The sequence below is a fragment of the Aethalodelphis obliquidens genome, unplaced genomic scaffold (genome assembly GCF_003676395.1).
Source record: "Aethalodelphis obliquidens isolate GAN/ISIS:26980383/991018 unplaced genomic scaffold, ASM367639v1 scaffold88, whole genome shotgun sequence".
NCBI classification, from domain to species: Eukaryota; Metazoa; Chordata; class Mammalia; order Artiodactyla; family Delphinidae; genus Aethalodelphis; species Aethalodelphis obliquidens.
Window position 1 is genome coordinate 510041 of NW_020838032.1, and position 23530 is coordinate 533570.

Consider the following 23530-nt stretch of genomic DNA (forward strand, 5'->3'; position numbering starts at 1 on the left):
CATGCATTCTCCTTTATCACCTTCCATTTCAACAAGCCATTTTGGGAGCAGTATAAAATCACCAAGGACAGGCTCCTTAATTTCATTGTCTATTGACCAAAAATAATTATAAAAAACACACTCTAAACAAACAAAACACATTCTATGACAGTTCTGTAAGGCAGATTCCATTTCCCATTTGAATCAGCTCTGAATGTAGTTTTTACTGCCGTTTTAGCAAAGACTGGATATTCAACAGGAAGAGATATAGCTAATTCTCAGTTCCAGGAAGGACTAATGCAAATATATTTCTAACAGTTATAAAAGCAACATAACTGCTATCACTCTAAATTTAACAATTCCCTTTTGAGTAATTCAAAGACCTTTACAGTTCTTGGTTTATCAGGTGGGCCAAAGAGTGCCTTTGGTATTTTAAGTAAAAATAAAAGACACATTTTTCATTTTCCCCAAGAACTTTATTGAACAACGTATTCACGCTTTTGTTCCACTACTTTCTGCCATTTTCCAGGCAATTTCATAAGTCCAAAACTTTTTATCTTTTTGCGCAAAGAACTGTTCCAGGTGCCTTTTATAGTCTTCCAGGGAATTGAATTTTTTTCCATTAAGAGAATTTTGTAAAGACTAAAATAGATGGAAATGCGAAGGTGCAATGTCTGGTGAATATAGCGGATGAATCAGAACTTCCCAGACAAGCTGTAACAGTTTTTGCCTGGTCATCAAAGAAACATGTGGTCTTGCGTTATACTGATGGAAGATTATGCGTTTTCTGTTGACTAATTCTGGACGCTTTTCAACTGGGTGCAGCTTTCAGTTGGTCTAATTGGGAGTAGTATTTATTGGAATTAATCGTTTGGTTTTCTGGAAGGAGTTCATAATAGAGGACTCCCTTCTGATCCCACAATATACACAACATCACCTTCTTTCGATGAAGATCGGCCTTTGGTGGTTGGTGGTAGTTCATTTTGCGTGCCCCACGATCTCTTCCATTCCACATTGTTGTACAGTATACACTTTTCATCGCCTGTCACAATTTTTTTTTAATTAATTTATTTATTTTTGGCTGCGTTGGGTCTTCGTTGCAGCGAGCGGGGGCTACTCTTCATTGCAGTGCGCGGGCTTCTCATTGCGGTGGCTTCTCTTGCTGCGGAGCACAGGCTCTAGGCACGCGGGCTGCAGTAGTTGTGGCTTGCGGGCTCTAGAGCACAGGCTCAGTAGTTGTGGTGCACTGGCTTAGTTGCTCCGCGGCATGTGGGATCTTCCCAGACCAGGGCTTGAACCTGTGTCCCCTACATTGGCAGGTGGGTTCTTAACCACTGTGCCACCAGGGAAGTCCCCAACAATTTGTTTTAAAAACGGAGTGTTTTCATTACATTTCAGTAGAGAATCGCATGCAGAAATAGGGTCAAGAAGGTTTTTCTCGTTTATGTGGAATCCAAACGTCAAAGTGATTCACATAATCAAGCTGGTGCAAATGATTTTCAACGTTTGATTTGGATTCTTTAAGTATGTCGGCTATCTCCCACGTGGCATAACATTGATTGCTCTCAATTATTGTTTTGATTTGATCGCTATCAATTTCAACTGGTCTACCGAACTGTGGAGCTTTGTCCAGCGAGAAATCTCCAGCACGAAACTTTGCAAACCACTTTTGACACATTTGACCAGTCACAGCACCTTCTCCATACACTGCACAAATCTTTTTGTGCATTTCAGTTGCGTTTTTACCTTTCTTGAAAGAATAAAGTATAATATGCCGAAAATGTTGTTTTTCTTCCATATTCAATATTAAAAAGGCTACACAAAAATTCACCAATTTTTATGTCTTTTTTAAATGTATGCTGATATGACAGCTGTCACATACAATGTAACAAAATTGTTTCCAGTGAAGGTAAAGACAACTAAGTGCTACTAGAGCCATCTTACAGAAGAAACCAAATGAAACTTTTGGCCCACCCAATATGATAAAAAATTTTGGAGAGAATTTTTCATCAAAACTGCTCATAGGTATAAGTCATCAAATCTATGACTTGTAATGTGAACAATGCTGTATGGAGATTTGCTAATTATACATTTTGTTTCTAAATGGGTAAAATTACAGAAGAAATTTTAACAACAGTTATCTTTTTTTAACAACAGTTTTAACAACAGTTATCTTTATGTAGAAATAAATGGGATAATAATGCTAATATTTACTGTATGTTTACTAGGTGCCAGATGCTATTCAAAGTGCTTTACATTAATTTGCTCATGATAATTAATGCCACAAGTTAGTTAAAATTAACAGCTCCGGGCTTCCCTGGTGGCACAGTGGTTGAGAGTCTGCCTGCCGATGCTGGGGACACGGGTTCGTGCCCTGGTCCGGGAAGATCCCACATGCCGCGGAGCGGCTGGGCCCGTGAGCCCTGGCCACTGAGCCTGCGCATCCGGAGCCTGTGCTCCGCAACGGGAGAGACCACAACAGTGAGAGGCCCGCATACCGCAAAAAAAAAAAAAATTAACAGCTCCATTTTACAAGTAAGAAAATCAAGGAGACAGGTTATACAACGAACAAATAAATGAAAGAGCCAAATTTCATATCCATTCATTCTACCTCCAAAGCCTGCATTTAACCTCTGCTATTTAGGGAATAAGATGGCAGAAAAAATGCTTAGATGGAAGATAGTCAAGATATGGACAGAGGAAGCATACAAATCATCAAATTCAAATGTCCAAACTTCCATTCAGGCAATACTTTTTCACCTGAATGAAAATGTGCAGTGAATCAAGGAAAGTGCGTTCTAGAAATAAAACTTTACTCACTGAATACTTAACTGCGGCAAGTGGATCTAACCTAACATGTAAATAATACCTCCTACTTCCTTCCAAAGTACTGAAAGGGTGACTTCCCTGGTGGTCCAGTGGTAAAGAATCCGCCTTCCAATGCAGGGGATGTGGGTTTGATCCCTGGTCAGGGAACTAAGATCCCACATGCCACAGGGCAACTAAGCCCGCGCACCACAACTACTAAGCTCGTGCACCTCAAGGAGAGAGCCTGTGTGCCGCAAACTACAGAGCCCACACATTCTGGAACCCGTGCGCCACAACTACAGAGCCCATGCGCCCTGGAGCCCGTGCGCCACAACTAGAGAGAAAACCCGAGTGCCTCAACTAGAGAGAAGTTCGAGCGCTGCAACGAAGAGACCGTGCGCCACAATGAAAGATCCCACGTGCTGCAACTAAGACCCTACGCAGCCAAAAAAGTAATAAAAGAAAAAAAGTACTGAAAGGAAGTGAATTTCATGATAAACTTGGAGCTCCTCATAAGTTTGCAATAAAAATTTTAAAGAGCTGTGGTCTTGCTTTAAGAAGACTCAGTACATAACAATCTTCATTGTCTAAGCAGATACCCTTGGAAACAAAGTGCAAAATATTTCATTGCAGATATTTTTAAATAATGCTTCCTCACCATTCTCTTTTCATAGAGTTAAATTTTTAAGGATGGAAGGGAGTTGTTGATCTATGTTACTTAACAGGAAATCCTCAGTGATCCCGGCAGCTCTTCCCCTGATTACAGAACCACCTTCTCCCATTTGCAGTTCTTAATAGCAAGTTAGTCTAAATGGCACTTTTAACCATTCCTACCATTCAGTACAGTTAACAACACGAATGTCTGTGCCACAATACCTGGTTCAAATTCTGGCTCTGACACTTACTACAAGTTGTTTAACCTGTATGTCTCAGCATTAGAATAGGAACAGTACCTTCTCCTTCACAGGCAGCAAAGGGTTAAATGAGTTAAGCCATAGACTCATTTAGAACAGTTCCTGGCACACAAGAAATGCTCCATAAATGTTAGACTTACTCTTAAAGCAAAACAGGAAACGGTCACAGGTATTCTTGGACATTAGAACACCACGTGACAAGAAACATGTAATACTTCTGTAATGAAACAAAGAAGGAAGGGCATAGCACATGTAACTGTCGACAAAATGTGTCCAATTTGAGGAAAATGTATGTACTTTGGGTTGCAGGTTTGAAAGTAAGCGAGGGTACATTAAATTCACCTACCAAGAAGTTCTAAACCAAGAGTTGCACTAAATATACATTCTGGCTGAACGCCGAAAGCTTGGGTGTGAGATCAATATCCCGACAAAGCCAAGATCAGAGAGCATCATCCTAGAGTGCATATACAAGCCTAATTTTGAAATTACAAAAAACTATAATTGTATTACTAGAAATGTTAGTAATAATTTTAAAATGTGACAAGGCAGTGCAGAAACAAGAACTTCTCAGTGCGGTTGGTCACTAGACTGCAGCTGCGGTGCACTGCAGCTCCTGCAATTTTAACTGGATGCTCACTGTTCAGCATGTTCAGCAGAGGGAGAGAGATTTGCTGACTAGCTCCACTAGGATATTGCAGACAATGAGACGGCCAACAAAATCATCAAGTATTATTTTGTCTTTCAAAATAACTGATTAATTGAAAGAATTATTTTGTCTAATATTATGAATGCTAGAGTACCTCAATCGATTCCAAAGATTACAATTATGCTATAATTTACTCTCTATTATTCTGCTTTATATTACCTGAATTTGGATAAATGGTTTACTGGCTCAAAAAGGATCCAATTTTTCCTGAAGGTATCTAGTTAACTCACTTCTTAACATTCATATACACTGTTGATCTATTTTCTTAGTTAATTTACTGTCTAAATGTTCATATTAATCTATTTCTTTAATTAAATACATTACTTAGTTGTTTTGAATAGTAAAGTAACAGCTTTCGCAATCATCAATCGTAGCACTTCACTCTTGTAATAAGTAACAATAATAATAGTAGGTATTTATACAGCACTAACTACATGCCAGGCCCCACTCTACATGAAACACACGCACACCCAACCAATCCTTATAACAGCCTTCTGATGTAGGTGTTATTATTATTCCCATTTTACAGATGAAGAGAACTGAGGCACAGAAAGATTAAATAACTTAGCCAAACTAGTAAATGGAAGAGCTGGGATTTGAACCCAGAACACTGGCTCAGAGTCTCTGCTCTTAAGCATTGCCTCTTCTCAGCTGAAGGATGAGTAAGAGTTAAATAAATAGGTGAAGGGTGAAGGGAGTGTGGAGGAGAGGTACAGAAAAACAAGAATACAGCACTTGCAAAAGCTGTTTGGCAGGTGTGGCATAGGAGCTGGAGAAAGGTGCTTGGGGACATGAAATAAGGGCCACATGGTGAACCTGGAGAAGGCACAGGAGTGGTTGAACTTGAGGGCTCTTCATGGGCCAGACCATGCAGGACTGTGCAGGTCAGGGCAAGGGACAGAAAAAGGACAGAAAGCCACCGGGGGGAGGGTCTTACTCGAGGGGTGGGGGCACGATGATCAGAATGGCAGTGTGAAAGCCACTTTGGTGTGAAACGGGTGGGTTGGTAGAATGTGAGAATGCAAGGAACCCCATTAGGAGCTGTGGTGAGAGAGCAGATAGCAGTAGCAGAGACTATGATGGTGAGTGGAGATGGTAGATATAAAAGAGTACAAATCCTCAGGGCATGGTGACAGATTGGATTTTGAGGAGACAGTGGGTCAAGAAGAAGGAAATCTCAAGAATGACTCCTAGGTTTCTGGTTTGTGCAACTGGATGAATGGCGATGCCGTTCCGCAAAACAGAAACACCTAATGAGGGTGGGGGCTTGTGGACCTCAGTCCTGGCCACACTGAGCATGAGGTGCATTTGGGATGCCCACGGGGAGGTGTCTAGGAGGCAGATGGACACATGGGCCTGGAGTCCATGTTGAAGGTTGGAGCCAGAGGTATATATTCTGGAGTCAGGGGATAAATGACAATTCAAGCTGCAGGAGTGCATGAGACCCTATAAAGAGACACTAGACACAGAGAAGAGGGCCTAAGGCAGAGCCCTGAAGAACTCAACATTTTAAAAGAGCGGAAAGACAAGGATGAGTCTGCAAAGGAGGAACTGAGCAGCAGAAAGCAAGCCAGAAGAATGCAGAAACCAATGGGAGGTTGTGGTTAAGAGGAAATCAACACAGGCATACCTTGTCGTATTGCACTTCACAGATTCTGCCTTTTTAACATATTGAATATCTGTGGCAGCCCTGCGTTGGGCAAGTCTAGCAGCACCATTTTCCCAACAGCATTTGCTCACTTGACGTCTCTGTGTCACATTTTGGTAATTCTCGAAATATTTCAAACTTTTTCATTATTATTATATTTGTCATGGTGATCTGTGACCAATGATACAAAGATGTTACTATTGTAATTGTTTTGGGGTGCCACACACTGCACCCACATAAGACAGTGAACATAATCAATAAATGTTGTATGTGTTCTGACTGCTCCACTAACTGGCCTTCCCATCTCTGTCCCTCTTCTGGGGCCTCCCTATTCCCTGAGACACAACAGTATTGACATTAGGCCAGTTAATAACCCTATAATGGCCTCTCAGTGTTCAAATGAAAGGAAGAGTCAGTCAATATGGCAAACTTCACTGCTGTCTTTATTTTAAGAAACTGCACAGTCACCCCAACCTTTAGCAACCACCACCCTCATCAGTCAGCAGTCATCATCAAGGCAAGACCCTCCACCAGCAAGATTATGACTCATTGAAGGCTGAGATGATAAATAGGTTAAAAAGGTTAGTATCTTTAGCCATAAAGTATTTTTAAATTAAGGGATGTATACTGCTTTTTTTAGACATAATGCTATTGCACACTTAATAGACTACAGTACAGTCTAAACATAACTTTTATATGTACTGGGAAACCAAAAAAATCATGTGATTCACTTTATTGTGATATTCGCTTTATTGAGGTGGTCTGGAATCAAACCCACAATATCTCTGAGGTATGCCTGTAAAGTCAAATGTTCTGAGAGGTCAAGGAAGATGCAGACCGAAACATCTGTTAGGCCTGGAGACGTGTGGTGACTGTTTCAGAAGGGCAATGAGGACAAAGCCAGACCTGGAGTGAAGTGAGGATGAAGTGAAGGGGAGGAAATGAAGAAAGAATGCACATAACCCCGAAAAAGGCAGCTGAATGTGAATGTAGGGGCAACGAGAGGCTTTTAACAGGAGAGATTGAGCGCAGATAAAATGTTGATAAGAAGACCAGAGCTGGGAGGAAGGAAGTGAGTATGCCTAAAAATGAAGGAGCTAACTGATAGTGAGATTTCTCTGAAGTCAGTAGGAAATGGGATCCAAACACTGGAGAGGCTGGTGGAGGAATGGGGCCTCTATTTTACCACAAGGGAAGAAGCCCAGGAGGCAGGTGCAGGCAGGTTTGCACCTTTGAGAGTGGTGTAATTTCTCTGTGACAAAGGAGGCCAAGTTGTATCCAGAAAATGAAAGAGGAGGTGTGGGTGTCAGAAGGATGGAAGAAGGGGAAAGTGGGGGGCAATGTCAGGGCTCTGAAGGGACAAGAAGGACTGAACCAGTCATTGTAATGGGTGGGGGGGGAAAGAGCGAATCCAAGAAATGGGCATTGCTGGGCAGTGTTGAGGGCTCATTTCAGAATGTGGTGATGGGGAATTTACAGGGGTTCCCATCAGCCCTGCTGAGTATCTTGCAGTGCTCAGCCTGTGGATGCAGGCAGAAAGAAGGCAGATGGCTACCGGTTGTCCAGGAGGTGGATGCATTTGCTAGCAAGGTACTCATAGACCCAAGGGGCAAGGGAGTTTAAAGCCCTGGCAAGGGTGCTACAGATGGACCAGGGAACTAAGCTCCATGAAGAAAAGAGGAAGGAGGGACCGGGAGAGAATAAAGGGACAAGATAGGGGTCCTGAGGAAAGAGAGACTAGTCACAGTACAGGCTGCTGATGGAAAATAAGTTGTAGGCACAGGACAGAATACTTGAATGCAACCCATTAATTATCATTAATAATCATTCATTAGATGATTTGAACTATTAATTAGTTTGATTATTCATTAACACGTTAAGAAGATAACCCTCTGTGATATGACGAAAGGCTGAGCTTCCTATTCTATGAAGACCTCTTATAAATCTTTAAGAAAAAGACCAACAACCCAATGGGGAAAATGAATGAAATACCCACTTGGCTGGAGATTCCTCCTCCAGGGGGCCCAGGGACTCCTCCACCACTCTGGTCTCTTCCATGGGGGCAGTCGGGTCCATGTCACTGCAAAGTAGCAAGAACCACTCTAGTCACACAAATCTGTTTACATCAATGCCCTTACATATTCAAGATAGAAAAAAAACACATTTCAATGTCCTTTTTCTTAAGTAAACATCCCTCAAGGAATTAACATGTACATACAGGTAATCCACATCAAAATAAAAAAGAGGAAGAAAAATGCTCTTAATTGCTAATCCATATAAATTATTTCAAAAGTGTGAAAAGTACTTTGAGAAATACAAGTTTCCATGAATGGCCTAAAATTAAAAACAGATTGTAAAGGACCAGAACAATTATTCAAACTCTTATTACACTAGGAAATTCCAAATATTAACAGGGGCCATAAAAATTTTCAACCTGTGTTAAATGACTTAAAATAGATAAGAATATGCCATTTCAAACTTTAGAATATGGCAAGAAAGTGGAAACGTTCCACAAAAAGGAATGTGTAGGATTACAAACAAGCTGGTGATAACCATACCAGAAAAATAAGGCTTTGAAACATCAATTTACATACCATCACATCTAAATACATAATCTACAGATTAGAAATTACAGCACAGTGAAAAACACTTTGAATTTTAAATACATAATCTTAAATCTTTTATGTTGATATTAATCCTATCTGAACGTTACTTTTAAAAAAGTACCAGCAAAAGAAATTTCATTCTCAGGAAAATGCTAAAATTGGTCAATATAATAGAAATATTTTACACTGTACATTCAGAACCCAGCACTTTTTCATCCCCAGTTCAGGAAAAATCTTCATAAAATTAGTTTATTTTTAAATAAACATAAATTGGGCTTCCCTGGTGGCGCAGTGGTTGAGAGTCCGCCTGCCGATGCAGGGGACACGGGTTCCCGCCTGGTCCGGGAAGATCCCACATGCCGCGGAGCGGCTGGGCCCGTGAGCCATGGCCGCTGAGCCTGCGCATCAGGAGCCTGTGCTCCGCAACGGGAGAGGCCACAACAGTGAGAGGCCCACGTACCGCAAAAAATAAATAAATAAATTTTAAAAATAAATAAATAAATAAACATAAATTGAACTATAATGAAAGAATAGAGTTTTTACATTAAAAGTATTTTAATTCTCAACTCAAAGCCATTGTTATCAACTTTAAAAAAAACTCAGTTTTCCAACACAAAATTTGAATAAATAATTTTTACTTTTAAAAAAGGTCCTAAATCAAATGTTCTCCCTGTTTGGAAGGACATCCCTGCTGCTCTGCCTGGCAGAAGTCCTTTAACAAAAGCAGCCTCTACACATCAGCATGACCCTCGTGGGTCATGGAAGTTTTTAGCATCCAGGAGTCTAGCAGCAGTGGCAGTGCTGTATTACTCCAACTTTCTCTTTATTCCCTTGGCCATGTCATAAACCAAGGGGATAAAAACATGGATTCACTGACAGTTCATAGCTTTCAACAATTAAAAATCATAAAAGGGCTATAACGATATAGGGGAAGAAAAAAGAAGCAGAATACGAAACAAATATGAACTGACAGTTCATAGCTTTCAACAATTAAAAATCATAAAAGGGCTATAACGATATAGGGGAAGAAAAAAGAAGCAGAATACAAAACAAAGAGACTAGCAATTCTTAAACCTGTCAATCAATTTAGAAGAAAAATCACAGACCTCCCTCCTGTATTGACCTAAATTATTTTATGAATAAACATAAAACTAATTTTGTGCTTAGAGCTCAACAGAACCATAGCTTATAGAACCATATGATGAAAACTACAAAACAAGTAAGTCTCAAGATTAGCACCAATTTATTTTGGCAAATTTTATTATTTTGTTGAAAGTAAATCACCAATGTTGGATTTATTAGAAGAAAGATAAAGCTCCAGGGCCCATGTCTATATTTTGACTTCAGTTATACTAACGTAGAAAATGCCTGTTTGCACAAGTATGGTTACAAAACAATTTTAAAAACCTCAAGGCTTTGTTAACTAGTTCAAATTCAATCAGACTTCATACTTAACCAAATCTATGACAGTGAACAGATTTAATCCAGTGTTGCTTGATTACTACATAAAACTGTCTTGGCTCTTTACAATAAAAGTTGGAAGGCAGTATTATTAAAAACTGCATTTGTGGGTGTCTATCCCAATTAGGAACAAGAAAATAATATCTGATATTACACTTTTAAAATGATTACAAATGGAGAAAATTCTATTTTCAGCACAGGTACTAACAGTCAAACTCTTGAAGAAAACCAGTAACAATGGAAATGGCTCAGTCACACCATTTTGAAAGCATCTTGCCCTTAGATCTAGTTATACTGTCAATGTCTTCAAACAGGAATACTAAACTACAGCAAAACCCTCACACCTCCAATGCACGGTGCAGCACTCGCCCTTGTCAGCCACGAACACATCACTTATTGTTAGGCTCACCTCTACTGTTTTCTCATTAATCATAACTCAGCTGCACTATACCATGGTGGCAAATCAAAATCTCAATGTATTAAATAAGAAATTAAAGTCTTATTCTACAAAAAAACTTTCAATTACACATTATTACCACCTAAGAGCTTTGACTTTATAACTCACAAAACAATCCAAAATGAGTGCCATGGGGCACGTTTCATTTTAACATTGGGACATACCATCTGCCAGGAGCACATGTGGTCACTTCTTCATGTTCCAAGGTCAATAATTACCTCTTAGAGTAAGTAAACCTTGGAGCCAAAATGATTTTAAACTCAAATGCAAACTGAAATGGGGTGGTAGTATTAAATAAGCTAGTAAATCAGATGATGCAGAAAGTGCCTGTATTACTTTTTAAAAATATACTATTACAGTAAAATAAAACAAAATGAAAAGGTCTGTATTTGAGATTCTATAGAACCCTAGATTGACAAACATTCAACAAGTTTCTTTTCAAAGACAACACAGATGTGCAATGGTAGTAAATTTAATCTTAGATTTGATCTTATTTTCTACATTTGTTTTTTGTTTGTTTGTTTTGCGTTACACGGGCCTCTCACTGTTGTGGCCTCTCCCGTTGCGGAGCACAGGCTCCGGACACGCAGGCTCAGCGGCCATGGCTGACGGGCCCAGCCGCTCCGCGGCATGTGGGATCTTCCCAGACCAAGGCACAAACCCGTGTCCCCTGCATCGGCAGGCGGACTCTCAACCACTGCGCCGCCAGGGAAGCCCTGTACGTTTGTTTTTAAGGATAAAAATTTAAGAAAAATAAGTTATATTCTTATATTCTTCAAAAGAAAAAAAAGTGGAGGTCTGGATCCCCTCAAGCCTTCAAATTTGTGTAAAGTCTTCCCTGCAACACATCCTGTAGCAACCCATTCCTCGTACTTCCCTGCAGCCCTGAAATGACAGAAATAGCAGAACCAAGTACCTCCCCTAAGTAGCAAAACTGGCACAGATCTGAGATATCATAAAGCCTGAGAAATGTCAAATTTGAACCTCAGGTGAAACTTGTCATTGAGCTTTGATCTGCAAATGATTTTATAAAATCAAGGGGCAGGGACGTCCTTGGTGGCGCAGTGGTTAAGAATCCGCCTGCCAATGCAGGGGACACGGGTTTGATCCCTAGTCTGGGAAGATCCCACATGCTGCGAAGCAACAAAGCCCATGCGCCACAACTACTGAGCCTGTGCTCTAGAGCCCACGAGCCATAACTACTGAGCCCGTGTGCCACAACTACTGAAGCCCGTGCACCTAGAGCCCATGCTTCGCAACAAGAGAAGCCACAATGAAAAGCCCGTGCACTGCAACAAAGAGTAGCCCCCACTCGCCACAACTAGAAAAAGCCTGCGCGCAGCAACGAAGACCCAAAGCAGCCAAAAATAAATAAATAAATAAACTTATTTTAAAAAAAAAGATGCAATGTATACAAAAACTTTGGAAGGTCACAGAAAAATAAAGTACAGAATATCCAGGAATTTAAAAAGCATTCTGAGGCATATGCAAATATACAGCCCCATGTGCTTGGGGTGTCAGCAAATATACAATTTCCTTGGCTAAAATAAGATAAAAGAATTTTGAAAGCAGTTTCAAATCTAACCACAACATAGCAAAACTGTTTTAAAAAGTTATCTCATGAAACAAAAGCCTAAATTCAATCGCTACGTAAAGCACACAAGTATAAAGACATGGCAAGCATAACACAGAGGACATAATTTTCAAGACAGGCAAATAAAGATCCAGATATTTCCACTTAATTGTAGGTTCACAGAAGGTACACATTTGCACCATACCTGGTATCTTTACCTGATCCCCAGGTGCGAACTCCATATCCACCCATGTTGTCTTCAGTCCTGATTGCTCTAGAAAACGAAAGAATATTCCCTTAAACTGGAAGCTGGTGTCCAGTCAATCTCCAAATCAGAAAAGCTGATCATAAAAACTGTCCCAGGATCAGCTCCCTTAGGAATAACTGCATACTAATATAAAGTCAACTAAATATTAAAACACAACAGATTCACACCAAGATCTTAAAGGGAGAATAGCATTTACAATGAAACTTACATTTTATCATTCCCACTGTATCTCTCAAATTCTCGTTTCCCTCTCTGGTCAAAACCGTCAAAAGCTCTGCTCCCAGGACCACCTCTGCCTCTGCTTCGCATGGCCCCTCTTGGGCATCCACGTCCTCTCAGTGGTCTTTCTCGATCAAACCTGTCAACTGGTCTTGGAAGAGATGAGTATAATAAAAAGCGGTGAATTGGGTTAAAGAGCTAACACTTTTTTTGATTAAAAAAAATTCTAGAAGGACATTATGGCTACAGTATATTGGAAAGAATCGTGCATCTTGAATAAAAAAATTAATAGTTAAATTTACTGAGCACATACTATCTCTAGCACTGTTCTGAGCCCTTCACGTACAGTCATTTAATTACAACTAGTGCCCACAGATGAGGAAGATAGCTGAAGATGACGTCTTTGTTGTTAAATCCAATAGCAACTTTTGTCTCTAGGTCATCTGACCCTTATGCATCATTTGACACTGCCAACCACTAATTTTCCTCTGCCCTTTCTGGCTTCTCTTTCCCTGCTCATCCTTATAAAATTGATTTTTGACACAGGTAATACCCAAACATTCACAAGGTACTCCTCTTGCTTCTTGGCCACACAATTCCACTTCTCAAAGGCAGACACTGCAGAGTCACATATAGGGAAATGTTCTACACCTTGCCTTTTTCATGGAACATGTCTTGAATATCCCATCTTCTGGATACCTACACATTTGTCCTTAAGAGCACCAGCATTCCTGACTCCCTACCTCCTGTACACATCGTCCTCGTCCCTATGCTAATGCTACATGGCCCCTTCACGTGACCCTGTGTCTCTCATTTGGGGGTCTCTCTGATTTCAGGCCACAAAGCCAGTTACTTCCTGGACATCCCCCTATGTCACCCCATGGCCCTGAAGATACATGACCAACACTGACCCCTTGCTCCTACTACGGTCCCTAACTCACAACATGGAAGTGTCCAAGCCAAGAAACTCCCTTTTCTCACTCTTTCCCTGCCACACCCACTGGATCCAGGGCCTGACCGCCCGCTTCTCCTAACATCCATTCTCTGCTACCATCTGGTCACTGTCACTTTTTATGAGGACTTGCCTCTCCTCCACCAGACTCAAAGCTTCTGCAGGAAGGGCCTCATCTTTTTCATTGTTAAATCCTAGTTTAATAAGAAATTATATTTTTTAATTTGTCAAGGCTTTTAAAAACATTTAAAGCAACAAATTACTTATTGAAATCTAGTGACATTAGTGGCTCAAACACCAGAACCAGAGGTGTGTTCCAGTCTACTGAAACAGGCTGAAAATGTTACATTAAAAAGCTACTATACAATCACCGATAAAAAGATACAAAACTCACAATTCTCCTTACTCAAAAAGATAAAGAAATACGAAGCGCCAATCATTAACTTTATGCCAGTCTCTTTCAAGAAACATCATCCTAAATCAATTCTCCAAGCTGGCTTTTCTGTCTCCCACCTCCCCGGACCAAAACCAAAATTTTAAATAGAGACTGTTGTAGAATCTGATTCCACATTACAGTAAATATCTAAAGCAGAGTTCTAAAACAATGACAAATGAAAAGTAACAGTAAGTTCTTAACCAGGAAGTTGGACAGCGCCATAAAAGAAGTCTACCTAAAAACTGAGAAGAAATGAAGCATAAAACTCTATATGGAAAATAATGCCAATAGTCAAAATTGGGTCTAAATTTGCATGAACTCTAGATCAGATACTGATAAAATAATGAATTCATTAATAATATAATAGTAACTGAAGCTGACCCTAAAAATAACCCTGTGTGTTCTAGTCTATTTTAATCCCTTAAATCATTTTTCTTTATCCCACAGGTTTACCCCACCCCCAATTAAATATATTCTCAATTGCTTCTTTATAATCCCCTTCTTATAAAATACATTCTTTTTTTTTTAATAGATCTTTGTTGGAGTATAATTGCTTCACAGTACTGTGTTAGTTTCTGTTGCACACCAAAGTGAATCAGCCATATGTATACATATGGCCCCATATCCCCTCCCGCTTGGGCCTCCCTCCCACCCTCCCTATCCCACCCCTCTAGGTCATCACAAAGCACCGAGCTGATCTCCCTGTGCTATGCTGCTGCTTCCCACTAGTTAACTATTTCACATTCAGTAGTGTATATATATCAATGCTACTCTCACTTCGCCCCAGCTTCCCCCTCCCACCCCATGTCCTCAAGTCTGTTCTCTATGTCTACATCTTTATTCCTGTCCTGCAACTAGGTTTGTCAGTACCATTTTTTTTTTTTAGATTCCGTATATATGCATTAGAATGTGGTATTTGTTTTTCTTTCTGACTTACTTCACTCTGTATGACAGACTCTAGGTCCATGCACTTCACTACAAGTAACTCAATTTCGTTTCTTTTTATGGCTGAGTAATATTCCATTGTATATATGTGTCACATCTTCTTTATCCACTCATCTGTCGATGACATTTAGGTTGCCTCTATGTCCTGGCTATCTTAAATAGTGCTGCAATGAACATTGTGGTACATGTCTCTTTTTTTTTTTTTTTTTTTTTTTGCGGTACGTGGGCCTCTCACTGTGTGGCCTCTCCCGTTGCGGAGCACAGGCTCCGGACGCACAGGCTCTGCGGCCATGGCTCACAGGCCCAGCCGCTCCGCAGCATGTGGGATCTTCCCGGACCGGGGCACAAACCCGTGTCCCCTGCATCGGCAGGTGGACTCTCAACCACTGCACCACCAGGGAAGCCCCATGTCTCTTTTTGAATTATGGTTTTCTCAGGGTATATGCCCAGTAGTGGGACTGCTGGGTCATTCGGTAGTTCTGTTTTTAGTTTTTTAAGGATCCTCCATACTGTTTTCCATAGTGGTGGTATCAATTTACATTCCTGCCAAAGTGCAGGAGGGTTCCCTTTTCACCACATCTTTTCCAGCATTTATTGTTTCTAGATTTTTGGATAATAGCCATTCTGACCACATGAGGTGATACCTCATTGTAGTTTTGATCTGCATTTCTCTAGTAATTAGTGATGTTGAGCATCTTTTCATGTGCCTCTTGGCCATCTGTATGTCTTCCTTGATGAAATGTCTATTTAGGTCTTCCGGCCATTTTTTAATTGGATTGTTTGTTTTTTTGATATTAAGCTCCATGAGCTGTTTGTATATTTTGGAGATTAATCCTTTGTTGTTTCATTTGCAAGTATTTTCTCCCATTCTGAGGGTTGTCTTTTCATCTTGTTTATGGTTTCCTTGGCTGTGCAAAAGCTTTTAAGTTTAACTAAGTCCCATTTGTTTATTTTTGTTTTTATTTCCATTACTCTAGGAGGTGGGTCAAAAAAGATCTTGCTGTGGTTTATGTCAAAGAGTGTTTTTCCTCTGTTTTCCTCTAAGAGTTTTATAGTGTCTGGTCTTACATTTAGGTCTTTAATCCATTTGGAGTTTACTTTTGTGTATGGTGTCAGGTAGTGTTCTAATTTCATTCTTTTACATGTAGCTTATCCTCTTTTTTAATACGTTGATGAGCATTAAGAATTTGAGCAGGCAAACTCAAATTCTGGGCTCTTCTACAAAATAACTGGTCCATACTCTTAAAAAATGTCAAATCCATAAATAAATGAAAGATTAAAGAGCTGTTTTGAATTAAAGAAGACTAAATGCAATGCACATTCCTGGACTGGATCCTGAACCAAAATTGTTTTTCTTCTGCTAGAAGGATATTATTAGGACAATTGGTGCAATTTGAGTAGTCTGTAGATTATATAATTTAGAGAATTAGATAATAGTATTGCATCAATGTTAATGAGTTTGATAATTGTACCATGTGTTTAGGAAATATATTTAAAGTATTTAGGGATAAAGAGACATTCCTGTAGCTTACTCTCAAATGCCAAGGAAAAAAGAGGGGTGTGTGTGTGTGTGTGTGTGTGTGTGTGTGTGTGTGTGAGAGAGAGAGAGACAGAGAGACAGAGAGAGAGAGACAGAGAGGAGAAAGAGAGGGAGAGAGTGAGGGAGGGCTATGATAAAGCAAATGTGGTAAAATGTTACTGGAGAATCTGGATGAGGGTATATGGGAATTCCTTATATAATTCTTAAAACTTCCTGTATCCAAAATAGGCATCCCTTAATAGGCAGTTTTTTTCATGGTAACATATAAAGACTTATCCTTTTAAAAAAACTCATAATTTTGCTACTAAAAAAGCTGGAAACATGAGTTATAATTTCCGTATTTCCACAGAATAAATCCCTGCAGTGAAGGAAAAAAATACACAAATGCTTCCCAAAATAAGCAGCTCTGATCCAGAAGGCTTTCTGTAAGCAAGCAGACTGCGGCTGTTACATAGCAAATTTGAACTAATCACCCAAAAAAAGCAGAATTAAGCCTTTCTCTAGCCCTCATCCTCTAACATGGTGGCAGATATACCATCTGTTTTGAATGTGTAGTGGAATAGGTAGTCAAGAAGTTGAAAGACTTTGGGAATAACGGCTCCCTTGACATTCAACTGTACACTATTCTAGTCTCTTTTAGCCTTTTTAACTTTCTTTTCCTTTAAATGTGATTCACAAGTTGTTTTGTTTTCATCTAAACCCAGTGCTATGCAGGTTTAATAATTAAACACTTGAGGCAGCATTCATCTTGTTAGTGCCAAGCATAAGACACTAAGATGCTTCCCGTGTATAGGTGGGCATGATAGCCCACATGCTGCCACATTACTCAGAAGGGTGTCAGGCTGCACCAGCCTGAGATCATCCTCCAGGTCAGAGCACTTTCTAGAGAAGGCATGGGAGCCTTAAACTGGTGTCACATATTTTATCAGGTTTTTTGTCCAATTTCATCATGATAACCTATTGACCTGACATGGGGCTAGGAATTTGTTTAAATTCATTAGGAGCCCAAATTAGTACTGCTAAATCAAGAACATAATTATATCTTGGCCTAAATTTCAAAAGAAAATTTAATCAGTTTAGCATACTCCTATATAGTTTGTTATAAGAATGCTTTTCATAGTTACCAATAAGTAATCCATTTTTCATTGTGTAATGATTTCCTGAACCAAGACTTAAGGTCATCTATGAGATAAATGGAAGGTGCTTCACGTGTTACCTAAGGTAGTATGATTTGGTACTTAAATTGGCAAAATATTCCCAGGACTGGCACCACAAAAAGGTTGCAAAGGCTAGTAGTCCTCTGAAAATCCTTCTGGTTCCCCCAACCCTCCAGGCCGAGGTCTGCAGTACTTACCTTTCATCTGTAAACTTCTCAGGTGTAAAGTCTGCCTGCCTCTCCGTCTCATAGGGTCGATATTCCCTGTAGGATCTCCGCTCTGCTCTATCAAGCGTCACTTCTGTCCCCCGGCTCTCACTCCATCCTTGCTGCTCCCCTCTTCTGGAAGTTCGTTTCTGGCCTGACAGGGAGGAATCAAAGGGGAGAGCTAGAACACAAGGTCTGCAGCAGCACGTTATTACAGGTACTTTTAAATTTTACTTTTCTAGAAATCAATGTCATAGGAAAATTTGGGAAGTTTGGAAAAGTTGAGAGAAGAAAAAAGGTTGCTGATACTACTACTGCCCAGAGTCGTCTTTTAATAAAACTTTGACATTACTATTGAATCCCTTATGTCCTAGAAATTATGATAAGATAAACTATACCAACTCACTTACAATTACAAATATTTTACAATGACTCTGTGATAGCAACGGAGATATATTATCAACTACATTTCACAACAGCAGCTTTATCAAAACATGGTAGCTAAGTTCCTTCCAGAAAATTAAAGGATAAATACCCTGTATTTCAGAACATATTTTTAGAATCCCAACTATAGTTTATCATTCATTGGCTAATAAAGTTTTCATTTTTAAATAGCTTGTACCATTGTATCTTTCTCATTTGAAAACAGATTTTCCTGGTCTTTGATGGGATTTATACATTTATGATCACACTTCTCAAATATAAGGCCAAGCTGGTATTTGCCAACTCGTGCAAGGGCTGGCCAGCACTTGAAGGGGCATCTCCCGTCCATGGAGAGGCCAGCACTGAGGAGGTAGGGGCTGGGGCATTCCAGCCTTCTCTGTTCTCTTTTTACTCCTCTCGGTTTTGACGCTTTAAAAATTTTCAGCAGGGTCTATGTCTTAAGGCAACTAATATTTGGTGAATATATTGTGAAGAACTTTGTTATTTCTTAAATCATCTTCCAAAAATGTGTGTTTATCTTTTCTTTGTATACACTTAATAGGTCTCCATCCCAAACATTATGTACGATTTTCATTTTAGTAGAAAATTTTAGATTTTTCTTGGTATGTCACCCTCCACATTTATTGTATGGCTATAAAAATATTAAATGTACTTGAATTAATGGGTATTTTTTTAAACTACCGGGTTCCTCTTCTACTTAGGCAGATACTCGTGATTCTTAAGAAATATATGTTTACATGTATTCTCCTATTTTCCCACTTAATATTTTCTATCTAAGCTTTATAAACTAGGCACATGTAAACATTAACATATTTCCAATATGTTACTAATCTCATTTTAAAGCAAAAATCATGTCGTGACACCACTAACACAAAACTGTGCAATTTATTACTTGTTAGCTAACGAAGTATTTTTTTGAAATGTGAAATATTGCACAACAGACCTAAGTTCAATCTTAAGTTAATGTCCCATGACCTAGGAAATGCTTAAATCTGATTTGCTTCCTGAAGCCCCAGTCTGAGCTTGTGACATGTTTAGGATATAGGGAAGATGTTATCATAAACAGAGCATTATGCTTTTATTGCAGAAAGAGAGACTGACACTGGTGTCCAATTGCCCAGGAGTATGCAGTGTCAGATCCGAGCGCATACACGTTACTAAGAGAGATCAAATTTGGAAGAGGCATTGAAAATGTAAGGTAGAAAATGTTATTGTGAAAGTTAACTATCTAACAAGTTGAAAACTATAATAGACCATGACATAACAGCAAGAACATCAACAGTAACAATACTTTTCAATACATTTCCCTCAATATGAAAAGTTACTTTAATACAGTTTCCAATTTCCTATTCATAACCTGTAATTAAAAAAAAAAAACAACAACTAAATATCTCCACTCAACTACAGAATTACTTAGCTTATTCCCACCTTCTTTCTGCTTTCAAGGTTATTTAAAAAATTGTATCAATTAAATTTGGAATTCATCATTCAAAATTTAAAATGACATTTGCTGTATACTTTATACTAAAGCTTCTTCCAAAGCTTCTGTGTATAAGTTGAAAGCCATTAAATATAACTGGCAACTTATTAGAATAATTATCAATACCCTGCAAACATTTCCTTTTCCTCCCAAAATCCAAAAAACAAAGATAATAGGGGTCCAGTTTTTCCCACAATTTACTACTAAGGGATCAAGAATGCAACTGAGGGCTTCCCTGGTGGCGCAGTGGTTGAGAGTCCGCCTGCCGATGCAGGGGACACGGGTTCGTGCCCCGGTCCGGGAAGATCCCACATGCCGCGGAGCGGCTAGGCCCGTGAGCCATGGCCGCTGAGCCTGCGCGTCCTGAGCCAGTGCTCCGCGACGGGAGAGGCCACAACAGTGAGAGGCCCGCGTACCGCAAAAAAAAAAAAAAAGAATGCAACTGAACCTAGTTTTTCTGTGCTAGATCAGCGGCTCCAAGTGAATATGCAAACATTGAATTTTACTAGCCCTTTCCAATAAAAGGCTGGCATATGCAGTCTCATCACTGATGTAACCCCAAGCCCACATGAAGGGACAGAATACAATCAAATTTACAGTGAGATTTCCCCCAAATAAATTTGAGCTTTGACTCAGAGATTAGTTCTGAAAGGCCAGGAAAAGCAAAGCTGAAACAGCCTGTGAAGACTTCAAGAACAAATTTTTTTGAGCAAGGCTCATCCAAAGGTCTATGTATATTGTTAAATAGTGAAGGCCATTAAAAACCTATTTCTATGGGAAAATCTTATGATTTCCACATCCTTTTGAGATTAATGTTTCCGTTATATGTCAAACTTGTTTTGACTTTGATTCTTGTCTACACTAAGCATTCATTTATAATATTCTAACTAAATTAAAAATTTTGAGTGTTAGAAAAGTACAGTCCATATCAATTAGGGCTACAAAACCTTGAGAGAGTAGCTCTCTAACACCCATTACAGATAAATTTAGCACAGTAACTACATAAACGGAAATTAATGAGCTGTTTGCTCCTGAAATAACATACTTGAAAAAGAACTAGAATTATAAAATTTCCATTTTAACTACAAAACTAACTAAAGTTCTTTAATATAGATCTCAAAAGCCAGATCACTTGGATCATAAACAATTGACAGAAAAAAAAGTTATAAATGTACTAGACTACAGTGCTAAGTTTATTAGTTTAGCAAGTTATAACTGTACTAGATCATAACGCTAAATGCAGGTTGCAACCCAGTTTATATCATGTAAATTTAGAAAAAAAGAAGTAGCTCTGTGCATTTATGTATGTAAATGCAAGGTGTTAAAATAAGAAAAATACAGGATTTTCACTATACTTCATACACTTTTGAATTGTTTAAAATTTTTATAACAAAAATGCACATTTTTAATAGTAAAAAGGTTAAAAAGCAATACATTGACATAGAAAACTAAATTCAGTTTCACACTAAAATACATATTTTCACTTGTTAAAAAATAAAGCTTAGCCTTTCCCAATTCTTATTACTATGATATTTATCTAAATAGATTTAAAAGAAAAGATAGAACATAATGCAAAATGTACAAATTATCCCAAGTCTCACTCACTGTTTAAACAGGCTCATAACTGTACCGGCCTACCAAGGAGTCTTGGGATATCCAATAGCATTTAAAATAATTTTCAATATTTTTATATTGAATATTATATTGACTTGTCAATATATAATATTATATTGACAATATTATAGTGACTTAATTTTCTGATTTTCAAGAGATAAATGCTGGATTGAACTTTCCACAGGTAAAGGTAAACATTACCTAGTTGCAGGAGTCAAAGCCCCAACACTCAAATCAGGTGTTATTCTCTCAGGGCTGGGCTGCACGATTTTTATCAAGCAAGGACCAAGCCAGTAAAGCCAAGTTGAATACACTGCCGAACATTGGCTGGAGTGGTCGAATTATACATCTTAACATTCTTTTTACGGAAACTTTAGGACCACTGTCTCATTTTTGAAAAACAGAGGAAACACAGGTGGAAACTTGGAGGCTTTGCCACTGATGCAGTTCAGGTGAGAAAAGACTCTTAAGCACCCTCCGTCCCTAGATGCAGACAGTAGTACACCAAGCTTTGTACTTGCCGTTCTGGCTAAGCAGGGAGTGGGGAACTTCGAATATTCTTGTTGAAAAGGTTAATCAAAAACGCTTTTCTTAGAGCAGCTTGAGTTAATGACAAGTTACACAACCCATCAATGCTGCCTGCTACATTGAAAACCCGTGCGGGATGACTGCTGGAAGCTCCGTAAGGGGGATGGATGGGTGAAGGCACAGAGCTTGGAAGGCGCCGGGGACCCCGCGTCCACCCCCGCCGCATTCTGCTCGCGGCCCTGACGTCACAGCCCGCCCCCGAGGTCACCCAGGACTTCCCTCCATCACAGAGGCCCCAGCCCCTCACCCCGGCGATCCTTCACACACCCCGGGCTCTCGCCGCCACCCCCAGGGTCCGGGTGCACCCTCCTCCACTCTCCCTAAAAGGCGCTCCCCTCCCTCCTTCCCACCACGCTACTTTTTGCCTCCCGACGCGAATCTTGCAGAGGTTGGGCTGGAGGATGGAGAAGGTCCCTGCTAGTTCTAGATCTGAGAGCCCCGGGTCAGCGACCTCAGTGTTCGCCCCCACACACCAACCCAGAAATATCCCTCAACTTTGCCCAACTTGTAAAGGCTCAGTTTCAGCGTTCTGAAACCCCCTACTCCAAGCCTGCACTCTCCTTCGCCCCCAGAAGGGACTGGGAAAGGCCAGAAGGGGCGTGACACCCTACACCCCGTTCTCTTTTCCCACCCTCCTCGGCCACAGGGACCCTCAACTCCAGCCAACTCTTCCCAGAGCCCCCTCCCCCTTCTGGAACAGATTCCAGTGATCCCAGTCTCGTAGTAGGAGGTCGTGGGGCTGCTGAGGAGAGGTGACCTCCATGGCCCCATTCTCCTTCCCCTCCCGCCCACCGCGCCCACCCCGGGGCATCTAGGTGCCGGGCGGAGTGCGCGTACCGGGCGGCTGAGGGCCGCCCCCTGGGCTGTCTGGCTGCTGCGCGCCGGGGGCCGGGAGGCTCTTGCGCTCCTTCTGAGACTCCCTCCGGCCGCCGCCCGCGCCGGGTCTGTGGCCCGAGGCCCCAGCCGGGCTCCTGCCGCCGCGGTTGCCGGCCCCGGCCGCCGCCCCCGCCGCTTCGTCGCGCCTCTTGCGCTGCAGCTGCTGCTGGCGTCGGCGCTCGGCCTCGCGCAGAATGTCGAACGGGTCCGACTCGTCGTCTAGCAGCTGGTGGAAGCGGTTGGCCACGACACAGCCGAAACTCTCCTGCATCGCGGCGCCTGCGGCGGCCGCGGCCACAGGACTCCCCAGAGCGCCCTTCATGCCGCCGCCGCCACTGCGGGCCCGCAGCGGGCAGTCCACGCGAGCGAGTCTCAGCGAAGCCGGCAGCAAGGACCCATCCTACCCGCAGCTACCGCCCTCCCGCCCCAGCCCAGTCCCATCCCTACCAGCGCCCGCCCCCGCGCCGCCGCCACCGCCCGTCCAGCCGCTTCCCGCCAGCCAATCAGCGCACGCGGACTCGCCCCCTTTCCTAGCCAGCACGCCTGGAAACCCAATCAGCGACCAGCTGCTGTCACGTCATGCGACCTCTATGCCCCTCCCCACGATTCAGCAGGGAGGGGCTGGACCCAAAGGGCGGAGCTACTGGGAGGAG

General features: G+C 41.0%; 1 protein-coding gene across 1 annotated transcript in view; it reads right to left on the reverse strand.

The window, feature by feature from the left end:
* HABP4 (hyaluronan binding protein 4) overlaps nt 1–23293 on the reverse strand; it is a 36551-nt gene extending 13258 nt beyond the window's left edge. The window contains exons 1-5 of the mRNA XM_027094246.1: nt 22839–23293; nt 17867–18029; nt 12629–12790; nt 12358–12426; nt 8052–8135 (exon numbers count right to left, since the gene is read on the reverse strand). Of these exons, the coding sequence (XP_026950047.1) occupies nt 8052–8135; nt 12358–12426; nt 12629–12790; nt 17867–18029; nt 22839–23199 (839 nt within the window). The 5' untranslated portion in view covers nt 23200–23293. The remainder of the gene's footprint in view (nt 1–8051; nt 8136–12357; nt 12427–12628; nt 12791–17866; nt 18030–22838) is intronic.
* Nucleotides 23294–23530: the final 237 nt, after the last annotated feature.